At 45.9% G+C, this 12,037-nt stretch overlaps 1 protein-coding gene across 1 annotated transcript in view; it reads left to right on the forward strand.

Moving 5' to 3' along the window:
• GUCY1A2 (guanylate cyclase 1 soluble subunit alpha 2) overlaps positions 1–12,037 on the forward strand; it is a 264,111-nt gene that overhangs the window by 12,771 nt on the left and 239,303 nt on the right. Inside the window, exon 2 of the mRNA XM_059720935.1 lies at positions 4,120–4,181. Coding sequence (XP_059576918.1) covers positions 4,120–4,181 — 62 coding nt within the window. The remainder of the gene's footprint in view (positions 1–4,119; positions 4,182–12,037) is intronic.

A 12,037-nucleotide genomic window follows, 5' to 3' on the forward strand; every position in this document is an offset into this window, starting at 1 on the left:
GGGGAATCTAGCTGTGGGTTAGGAGCCTCCAGCCAGCTTCCCATAGCAACAACCATAGCTGTGCGGATGTAGTCCCTGTTTTCAGAATGGGAGAGGGGAAAGGCAACAGAAGGAGCTTGTTCTTGGGGCTCCCCAGCTGCTTCTGAAAGGTGCAGTGGGTGAATTGGAGCTCTTCCTGCACCTTGTGGAGGGGCTCCAGTATACCTGCCCCACCCTCCAGGGGCTGATAAATCCCACAGACTGAACTCCCTCCTCTCCCTTTCTCCCCTCCCATTCTGAAAATGGTGACAAGTGGGAGCTGCACAGATACAAATTACAAAAGATGCTACGTTTTGAAATGTCTTTATTTGATACCTCATGCAATGAGAGGCCAGATTTTCACCCAACTTAGCCATTTTTGAAGCTCTCATAGCTGTGCACTTGTGTTTGGCCATAGCTATAGACTACTTTCTGTATCCAGATTGGGCAAAAATAGTCACTTCTGTCTATACCCTTATGGTCTGATTTCGCCTCACCGTCACAGCTTTTAATAAGAATACGCAATTGGGATACATTTCTGTGATCAGACAGCTAAGAAAAGGAAGTAGGGTTTTGGAGAACTTCCAAACTGAAAGGAAAATACTTTAGAAATAGCAAATTTAGAATTATTTTTCACTTTTTTCCTCCCAAATAGTTTAGTTTCCAACCCCTTTCTACTATGCACATTTAGAGAGCTGTTATGACCTATGCACAGACAAGTTGGAATAAGAATTAGATTGGAAATATGAAGGAAGAAAAGTATGCCTCGTTAACAACAGATCAGCAGCAGTGAAACTGACAAAGACTTAAACATCAGCCAGCTCAGTGATTCAACACTGTTTCAAGCATGTACAATTTAAACAGTATAGAGTTATAATTCTAAGCTAGAGAGCTTCACAAATTTTAAGAATTATGGGTGGAAGCAACCTCAGGAGGTCATCTAGTCCAACCCCTTGCTCAAAGCAGGACCATCCCCAGTTAGATCATTCCAACCAAGGCTTTGTCTACCCGGATCTTAAAAATCTTCAAGGATGGAGATTCCACAACCTCTCTGGGTAACCTGTTTTAGTGTTTTACTATTCTCCTAGTGTAGTAGATGGAAGCTGAGCAAGGCTGCATCATCACTCCAGTGCTCTTCTATATATTCCTTGTTGTGATGCTACTTCTGACCACCAACAAGCTTCCAGTTGGAGTGGAGCTAAACTACCAAATGGGTGGTAAACTGTTTAATCTCAGCCTACTCTGAGCCAAAACCAAAACCACCCTAATGCCAGTTATTGAGGTCCAGTACACTGATGATGCTGTAGTGTGTGCTTACCCCCCCCCCCCCCCCCCCGGTCCCCCAGGATGGCCTTGCCCGTATCTCGGAAGCCGCCTCTCACAGAAGGCTGACATCAGTGAAGAAATCCAACATTGCCTCAAGTCTGCAAATGCAGTCTTTGGATACCTGAGGAAAAGGGTGTTCAAAGGTTGCAACATCAGATCTGAAATGAAGCTCATGATTTATCAAGTAGTTGTGATCTCCACCTTACAGTATGAAGCTGGGACATGGACAGCATACAGGAGACATCTCAAGTTGTTGGAGAAGAACCATCAAATATTGCCTGTGAAAGATCCTTCAAATTCAGTGGGAAGATGGACACAACAAGACTAGTGTCCTCTCACAAGTAGATACCATGAGCATCAAGGTGATTGATCCAATATCGGCTTTACTGGGTTGGCCACATCATCTCGATATCTGACTCCAGACTCCCAAAGCAAGCTTTTATTCTCCCACCTCAGTCGAGACCGTATGCTCAAGAGGAGGGCAGTAAAAGCACTAGAAGGATGTCTTCAAGCACAACTTAAAATGCGACATCAACATTAACGTGTGGGACCATCCCAAATGAAGGAAATCTGCTGCAAGGATCTCAGTACTTTGAAACCTTATGGCAACAACAGGAGATGGAAAAGCAGGAGTGGCAGAAACAGCATGTTGCAGACCAAGTCAAGAATCTGGAGCCACCCACTCCAAATGACAACACCTGTCCAAGTTGCAATAGAGTCTGTTGACCCTAGATCGGCTTCATCAGTCATCGTTGGACCCACAAATAAAGCAATCATGGAAGGCAATCACCTTTGACTGCAAAGGATTGCCAAAGACCGAGTGAGAGTTTTTCCTAACATCTAGAACCAGAAAGAAAACTGCATTTTAGTGCACAGAGGCTGCTGGCAGTATGCATTTCCTCCATCTTTCAGAGGATGACATTCCTGGAGGGACACCTGGGTTGAGAGCAGTGCAATGGGAGTTTACACAGTGGGTTAAGGGGACTATAGGAAGAAGATCATTGTCTGAGCTTCTTGGGCACCTAAATACATGACAGTCCTCTACTCTGCAAGCTAATCGGCATGTGTCAGAGCATGTTAATTAATGTGCTCCAGCAGCCTCCATGTCACAAACTTTAGTTAAAGCACCCCCACTGCCACTTTGAAGTGAGGGACACCAAATACATGTGACGCTGTGGCTCTTTAATTAGTGGCTCTTGGAGCTGCTTTAATTAAGACCCTCCCCACTCCACCCTGGAGCATGTGTATAGATGCCCCTTAACTCTAATTCTGCAAATCATGGCAGCTCGGGTGGGGTTTTTGCAAGAGCCCACTTGTCTGTCTGCTTTTCTAAGTCAGTTAATTTAACTCCTGCTGGGAATAGAAGTCATTCTTATGAAGAATAGAAAGCTTTTTAGTAGATTTAAATCTGTTTTGTTGCCCCATAAATACTTGCATTTCTACAAATCAAAGAGAGAAAGGACAGATGAGTTCCTGATGGTCACCATGAAAAAGATGCTTCTGCAAATTGTGCAATCCTAGAATACTATGGTCTTTGTTTTCTGGGAATCCCGACCTGTCTGAGATGAGAATGCAAAGGAAGATTCAATTGCCACTGGGCTCCTTTCTTAATCCTGATGTTGGCAAGGAGTTGCCTTTTTTTTCCAGGCTCAAAGTTCCATCTTGGTTTTAGAATGAAAAAATGTCTAGTTTTAAAGGCATGGGATCCTTTTCAAGATGGCTGGAAATTGTTCCAAAAATGCAGGGAAATATCTCAAATTTCTGCAAAGATCAAGCTAGTGATCTTTGCATATCAGTTGCTTTAGTTACACTCTGACCCTGCATAGCCATGAGCCAGCTGCATGTCTTGTGTCCAAATTGGGAATATCCAAAATTGGCTGTGTCTGACAAACGTAAGTGTTGCCTTATCTATAGCAGTAAGAAGCAGTAGATGGGTGGGAACCTTTTAAAATGTAAATATTTAATAATATATTTGAGAAATACCTGTTTCTAGAAAGATTAAATGCCATCATGACCTATTCGGGCAATACCAAGAAAACCTCAGCTATATTTTGTAGTGTTTGATGTCACCAAAATAGTCTATGATATCACTTCATAATAAAAGAGGTAGTTTGGGGAGTCATTAAGACAGAGCATAAAATTACCTGAAGCCCTTCACATCTCTTTCAAGTCCTCATACTGCATGAGAATGGAAAATTTGGAACATAACAAATATTTCCTTAGGGATTTTTGTTAAAAAAAAAATATATTTCTGATATATCTTAAATAGAATTTTAAACAAAACAGTTATGTTCCTTGTTGATTTTTTTTTTTTAAGTGAAAATATGATGCCATCTCAGTGCAATAATATTTTACTGAATGGTGTTTGAAGCTAACAATCTTTAATATGGTGACAAGTGATAGTCTATGAAAATCAGTAATAAGGCAAGGGCCTTCTTTGTTTTGCACAGCTGTGTTTTCTGTTGCTGTAAAGGCAGCATTAGTTATGCCGAGTTACAAAATTCATCACTGTTTAAACGGCAAAATAAAATATATGGAAAGAGTAATGAAATATTAATGTTTGCAATACAAAACCTGCTTTGTACTTTTGTGTTTGTTTCATATCCATCACCCTGGGAGCCTGGAAGGTATAAGATGAAAAGGTGTGAAGTTAGAAAACCCAATGTATTGAGTAATAAATCAATAATTGGTAATTCAGTTGTGGTGTTGAGAGCTAGGTTAGAATGATTTGCTGATAGTAATTTTTTATTATTTTTATTATTATTATTTTTATAGCCTCAAACCATACGGCAGACTCTCCAAAGGACGCTGCAGTATTATGAGCATCAAGTGATTGGGTAAGTAAAAGAGATTCTAGCAGTCATCTGAGAAATCCATAAATAATAATTGACAGTTACAGAGTTAATTTATTTCTGCCATCCATGTCATTGGCTTGGGTGACCAGTCTTTCTAATCCTGCTCACAAGGAGTGCTTGAGTATGTTTTAGAGGAAATATAATTACAACACATTGTTCTTCATTCTTATGATCTCTCACAGCTACTGAAATTACTGTACCATTCTAGTTATAAGTTAATCCTGCACATAAAGCTTACCCACATTTTCAGGTTCAGTTTGAGGAAAAACAGATATTTCCCTGAATGTAGGTCAACAACTACAGATAAAGACCTTGAACTGCTGTTGTCCTTACAAAATTTTACAAGAAAATAAAATAACTGTATGGAGCCTTTCCTTGGTTAAAAATACTAAATACGTACTAAAATAAATGCTTCACTGCAAATAAATTCTTATAAGGTATTTTTATTGTATGCACAAAAATGTTAAGTCCGAAAAGTTCAGACCATTAAGGGCCCTAGCCAGGGGTAGATCCAGAGGGGTGTGGCAGTGCAGTTGCCACCTCCCTTTGGCTGTGTGGCATTTGAGCTGTCAGTGTACGTCTAACTGGAGCCTCTGGTTTCATGCGGTTCAGGAGTCTAGAGGGCAAGAGCTGCTACCATTGCTCTTCCCATCCTTTTCCCTACTGGAGGGATGGGAAGGGTGAAAGTACCAGTGATCACCCCCTGGGCTCCAGAACATTGTGAAAGTAAGGGCTCTAGCCAGACCCTGCCCTGGTAAGCTGGTGAGCTCAGAGCTCACTAATCACTCGGAGCTCTAGCAGGAGCCTGGTAGTGAGGTCAGGGCTCACAGCCAAAGTGATGGGCCACACCTCCTCCTGCCCCATTCCTGGATCTGGTACAGAGCCTGATTTTATAAGTCAACTGTATATATTAGTTTTAGTGTGACTTCTTCATGGTTCTTCTGAAGGAAACAAAACATGGGTTTATAAGTAAATGCAAAGACTGAGGCTACAGACATAAGTTGCACACAAATTGGTTTAAGTGATCAGAAACGAGTTTAAACCTGTAAAGCTATTAGGGCTGTGCGAAGCTTCCGTAGCCGATTTCAATTCAGAGGAGATTCGGTGGAAGAATCCCTGAATCCAAATTGAATTGGGAGACGAATAAAAAGGTCTGAATAGAACTGGAATCCTCCAAATCAATTCAGAAAAGATTCGGTGCCGCTTCGGAGATTCGGCCATAGACTAAACAGGCAGCAGTCCTCACCATGCTGGACACAGCTGCCTCCAGCTGGTAAGTCTGTTGTGGTGAGGGGAGGGAAGGAGCATGGGGGAGGCAAATCAATGCCCCCAGAAGAAGGGAGGGATTGGGGTGGGGCTGGGCTGGCCTGGGGGGCGGGGGGGACACAGGACTCAGGGATGGGAGCAGGGGGACATGGGATGCAGGCGTGGCAGTGCTGGCAGTGGGAGCTATGCCCTGCTGCTGCTTGCCCAGCCTGGGTGAGGGATGGGTGGGGGGCGTGATGAAGATGTGGCTCACTATGGGAAGAAAGGGGAAAGTGGCAGCAGGGCAAAGCCCCGCTCCCAGCACTGCCATGCCCACAGGGGGGCACAGGATGTGGGTGCTGCCGCCGCTTGCCCAGCCGGGGTTGAGGGGGGTGCAGGATACGGGAGCAGCAGTGCTGGGAGCGGGGGCTATGCCCTGCTGCCACTTGCCCCCTTCTGCCTGGAGTGAGCCACACCTGCATTGCGCCTCTCCGCCCCAGCTGGGCAAGCAACAGCAGTGCCTGCATCCTGCACCCCCCCCCTGCTCCAGCTGGGCAAGTGGTGGGCTATGCCCTGCTGCTGCTTGCCCAGCTGGGTTGGGAGAAGGGGCACGATGCAGGTGTGGCTTGCTCCAGGCGGAAGGGGGCAAGCAGCAGCAGGGTATAGCCCCTGCTCCCAGTGATGCTGCACCTGCATCCTGTGGCCCCCCCCGCCCACGCGCCTACTGGGCATGTGGCATCAGCGCTTGCATCCCGCACCCCCTTGCCCTGGCTGGGCCAGTGGTGGGCTATGCTCTACTGCTGCTTGCCCAGCCAGGGTAGGGAGGCATGAGATGTGGGTGCAGCAGTCCTTGGAGCAGGTGCTATGCTCTGCTGCCACTTGCCCCCTTCCGCCTGGAGCAAGCTGTGCCCACATCACACCCTCTCCTACCCCCGCCCCAGCTGGGCAAGTGGCAGCAGGGCATAGACCCCGCTTCCAGAGCTGCCGTGCCTGCATCCTATGCTCCCCTGTGACTTGCCCAGCCGGGGTTGGCGGGGTGGGGCATGATGCGGGTGCAGCAGTGCTGGGAGTGGGGGCTATGCCCTGCTGCCACTTGCCCCCTTGTGCCCAGAGTGAGCTGCACTTGCATCATACCCCCCGCCGCCTCAGCTGGACAAGCAGCAGCAGGGCATAGCTCCCACTCCCAGTTCTGCATCCACATCTCGCCCCCCTCACCTCCATCCCTGAGTTGAATGCCCTTCTGCCCCAGCTGGGCAGCTTGTCCCAGCCCCAATCCCTCCCTCACTGTGTGGGGGCATTGATCTGCCCCCTCATGTCCCCTCCCTTCCCCCTCCACCCACCACAACAGACTTACCGGCTAGAGGCAGCCATATCCAGCGCTCAGCAGCTCCTTCCTAGGGCAAGCCGGAAAGTGCCAGAAAAAAAGCTTGATGCTGAGCAGAGGCAAAGCAAAATCCCAGACATTTTGTTGATTATTTAAAAAAAAAAGTGGCTGGACAGAGATGGGGAAAACCCCAAAAGAGGACATGTCTGGGAAAACCCGGACATACGATAACCCTAGTGCAGGGCCTGATTGTGCTAGATACTAGAAAAAATGCTGCCAATGGGAATCCCCTGCCTCAAAGGGCGTGTCCACACATTCAAGCATGTGCACTTGCAGCAGCTCAAATAGAAGCGGTGCAAATTTGAGCTGGGGCTTTTTGCCTCAGTGCACGTGCTCAGACATGCACTTTGTTGTGGAGCAAATTGTGCCACTTGGGGCAAAATAACCCTGCCTGGCTCTTCCTGGATCTGCAGCCAGGGGGAGCTAGAGCCTGGGACCAGCACCTGTGCTGTCCCCAGCAGTATAAAATGCTGCCCTGTCCTAGCCCTAGCAGTTTAAAAAGCAGCTCTGGCAGCCAGCTCAGGGCTACTAGCTCTCAGGAGCTTCTGGGGCCCAGCCAACTGGTACCTGGGGACACTACCCCTTGTGCCAGCTGGACTGCTGAAGGATCCCTGAGAGATCCCTGCACCCTCCACCCACTGCAGCAGTCTGGCAGTGGGGGCTGCTGCCTGGCTGTGACCTGCTGTGCACCTGCCAGACCCAGATGGGGACTGCAGAGCCAGTTAGAGGCATCTGCCCCTCTAGGCCAGCTGCCAGTGGACTGTGTTTGCAGGGTTGGCCTCTGTGCGGCACTACTATTACATGTGCTCCCTGCCCAGCCATCTGGGCAGTTATCACCTGGAAGATGTTCCGGGCATGGTGGCCTGCTTTGAACTGTCAAAGCATGTTCTCCTGGCCCTATCTGGCCAGGAGGTCAGCCATAGCCAGCTGGGTCCAAGGTGCCAGCTCTGAGCAGGCAGGGCCCTGCCACTGGCCTCCCTAGCAGAAATTCTGGTATTCCTTATTGGAAAACTGAAAAATCCCTGATTTAAAAAACAAACAAACAAAAAAACCAAAACCAAACCAAAAACAAAAAAACCCCCAAAGTCACTGTATAAAATAACGCCAAATCCATGTTCCACCACAAGTAAATCAAAAGAGAGAGAGAGACATCAGTTGGACAATGTTTTTTATTGTTATATCTACGGTGTTAAAGCATGTCATAATAAAGTGAACGCCTAATACATGTTTCATGAATATATATTTTGCTGCCCTCCTACAGAGGTGATGGCCCCCACGTAAGGGGTACTGGCCCCCCCAACAGGGGCCAAATGGGTCCCACAGGGGCTACCACCCCCTGCTGCAAGGCCCACATGCCCTGCCCCAGCCTCCTAATTGCTGCCCCAAGTGGCCCCATCACCCACTGGGGGGGTGGTCTGGTGGAGAGAGGGGTTGGGCAGGGCAGGGGTCAGGGGGGTCTGGCAGGGGGAGGGTTCGGGCAGGGCAGGGGTCAGGGGGGTCTGGCAGGGGGAGGGTTCAGACAGGGCAGGGGTTGGTGGCCTTGGGGGGGGTATGATGGGGGGAGGGGTCAGGTAGGGCAGGGGTTGGGGGGGCCTCAAGGGGGGAGGGCGTCTGGTGGGGGGAGGGGCCAGGCAGGGTAGGGGTTGGGGAGCCTTTTTTTCATTCGTGCACATGACTCTTGCCCCACCTCAAAGGGGTTTGAGGTGGGACAGGAGACATGCGCACGCTCGTCTGGATGCGGCCAAAGAGTTTGATTTTTAAGGCGGGGTATCAAACTCGTACATAAGCAGCCTGTAGGGGGTTAGTTTGCAGCCCCTGAGCTTCTACCTAGCTTCCATTCTTTCTCCCCCCAACCCTGGCTACTAGGGCAGCTAGAGAAATGGGGATCCAGGCTCCCCCCCTCTCCTCTGTTGTCTACTACTTGCCCCTGTGGTGCAGTACATTGAGGGAACCCACGGCTTGGAAGCTCAGGGTGAGGCCAGGGCACTCAGGTGCATGGTGCTGTGGGGCAGTGGAGGGGTGGAGACCTGCACAGTATTCAGCCTGACGGCCTGTGGTGCAACTCGCACACCATGTTCCCTTGGCCACTTAGAAGCCGGGCAGCTCTGATTTAAGGCTTTGATTCTAAGAACACATGCTTATGTAGATATTTGCAGGCTCAGAGCTCAAAAACCAAGTTCTAATAATGGACTGAAACAAATATTCAAGTGAGTGAATAGGAAGAAAAGGGTAACAATGATAAGGCAGTACCAATAATCATACAAATTCCTGCTATCCTCCTATTTTGATGTTTTTTGGCTTAACCCTTGTCTACCCAAGCATCTTATTGTTACAGATAACTTGCCATTTAAAACAGAGTAGGAATAAAATGTGTGCAAGACTGCGGTCCTCAGAGAGATGGCAAATGGAAAATAGAAATAGCTGTGAGAAATAGCAGATATAAAATAGTGTCCTTGGCTATATTTAATTACCCAGGTGTAATTTTTTTTCCTTTTATTACTCCAGTTAGGTCAAAGGTCTATTTAAAATCTGTGATGCGATTCTGAAACTTGGTGTGCTGGAGGGACTTGTCTTTGCATGTTCTTTTAATCTTTTTGTCAAAATTCAAGCAGCGCATTATCCTGGTGCGTAATGTTTGTGATACTAGCATGTCTGGCATGCATCCTGGGGAGTAGAGAAAGCACCTTTGCTCTAGAGATCAAGCGTGCCTCTTTCCTTATAGTTGTGATGTTTACTATGGAGCACACTGGGGAGAAACCTTCTGGAACTTTTTTACTTGATGAAGGAATTGTTTTGAAGTATCATTAGTAGGATGCCGTGCTAAAAACAGCGCACCTTTCAGTTTATGGCTACTAGTAGTGACTTGAACTACTTATTTTGAAAAAAAGAAAGAAAATATTAAAACAAGACAGATCCTCTCACTCTAAAAAACCTGTCACTGATGGTGCTATACCTGCTACTTGCACTAAATTTTGCTACAGTTTTGCATCTCTTAGTATCTTAATCTAATTGGCAGATATTTGCTATTTGCTAGGTGCTGTATATAGGGTCTGATGCTATGGGTACTAGTGTTAACAAAAGCAGTTTTGTATGTATAATGCTAGCAGGATCCCCTTGATGCATTCCATTGTATCAAACAATATCAATATCTGGGCATAGAGCTAATGTTGCTTGTGACAAAGTAGATCTATGGGGCAAGTTCTTTACTACTGTCTAGTCATTTATAATGGTATCAAATGGATGCTAAGAAACCAGCATAGTTGAGTTTTACAGACACCACACAGGCATGAAGGGCTAAAAGACCACAAACTATTCACATGCGATAAAGTGTGAGTAAAGTATTCCAGCCCAAGAAAGACATTACTAAAACATTAATATGAACATATATTATTTATGTAGTGAATATCACTGATCATATCTTATCACTAAGATTATTTTTGTTCTAGTATGATACTGCTTTGGTCAATTGCAATATGTTCCTTCCTTTATGCCCATTATCACTTGCATAAAGCTTTGGTTTTTATGTAGCTGGTTTTTTGTTCTCTTTTTCAATTGGATTGTGGGAGGAGGAACAGCCAGGCAAAGTTGATTAAAAAACAACTTAACTTGCAGGAACGAGCACGGGACTGTCTCTTTAGTCAATTATTTATTTATTTATTTTTAATTTTTAAACAAGTTATAAAATGAACCTTCCGTTTGATAGCATAGTAAACTGTTAATACATGCACCCTTTCTGCTGAGATCTCTTCTGGACAAAGTTAAAAAGAAAGCGAGGCTTTAACACTTGCAGAATTAATATATTGGCTGATTTGACTAAATTGGTGATTCTTGACCAGGGTGCCACAGTACCCTGGAGTGCCTTGGGATCCTTTCATGGGTGTCACACAATGTTGGCACCGTTAGGTGTGAAAACACACTCACAAGAATGACCCGGAGTTTTCACATGGGAATCCATAGTGTTAAAAATATTCTGATGTGTTATAGTCTTTCTGAGTTCTTTGCAACAGAAAACTTGCTCTCGGTTTTTATTTATTTATTTATTTTTTTTGGAGTGCAGGAAAAATAAAGTGACAACTAGGAACTGGCATTTCCTAATGGGTGCCTTTAGTCCAGAAAGGTTGAGAGCAACCAAGGAGATTTTATACTTCTCCTTAACATCTCTTCGTAGAACCCTGTTTTTAGTGATGTTTATTCATTAAAAATAATACTTCAATGAGGGGGATGCAGAGGGGAGATTTGTCTGCTACTAAGTCCTTGGGTACATTCTTTTTGTTTTCTTTTGCTTTCATACTCATTGCACTCGGGCTGCTAATGATAATTGTAATATGCTGGTGGAGGGAGCGGGGCAGTCTGCTCAGATATTTTGAGCGTGAGTCTTATTTACTAAAATCGATGGGAGTTTTTTTTCTATTTGCAGAATTTAAGGTCAGCGTTACCAATCTCTCTTCTTTTCTTTTCTCTTTTTTACTGACAGCCAAACTTTTTATTGTCATATGTTTTTACTGACCTGTTTTATGTAATGAAAATGGAATCCTTCTGCTAGACCCTGGATGGCAGTGACAAGGACAGAGTTCAAATTTAGAGGTTTAACATGAACTGTAGTTAAAAAAACAAAAAACAAAACCCCCCCTTTTTTTTTTTGTCATGAAAAAGTAAATTTAAAAAAAATTCTTGAGTTGGTCACCCAATCTGACTGCAGCAATGGTTTTAAGCCATGCTGCTCCTACCGCAGGGATACTTTACTCACCCCCATACTCTGATACCCCCAACAGTACCCCACGCAGTGCTGCTCCCACTTTCAGCCTTATCCCCACTAGCCCACGCTCCCCAAGTCTGGCATAGGGCTCCACCTACTGCCTGTCCTCCTCCTAGCCTTAAATTTAATCTTGGCTGCATTGTCTCCCTCCTGTACCTTCAAGGTGAGTTGATGTTGGACATAGGGGGTGGCCAAAGGGTTGCAGTGGCAGCACGTGGCTGGGCAGTGTGGAGGAGGTAACACAAGCTCTCTTGAGCCACACAGCCCTGATGAGCAACCTGAAGGGTGCTATGCTTATTCTCGGGTGGCTGTGGTCTGCTCTGTCAGAGCCATTTGTAAAAATGATGATCAAGTTTATTTTGTCCTATTTTTATAAGCTGCACACAATTTACAGATGGTGGGCAATGCTAAATGAGAGTAATCTTATAGATAAGCAAAAATGTGTGTGTGTGT

Source organism: Alligator mississippiensis, chromosome 1 (genome assembly GCF_030867095.1).
Source record: "Alligator mississippiensis isolate rAllMis1 chromosome 1, rAllMis1, whole genome shotgun sequence".
In the NCBI taxonomy this organism is placed as follows: Eukaryota; Metazoa; Chordata; order Crocodylia; family Alligatoridae; genus Alligator; species Alligator mississippiensis.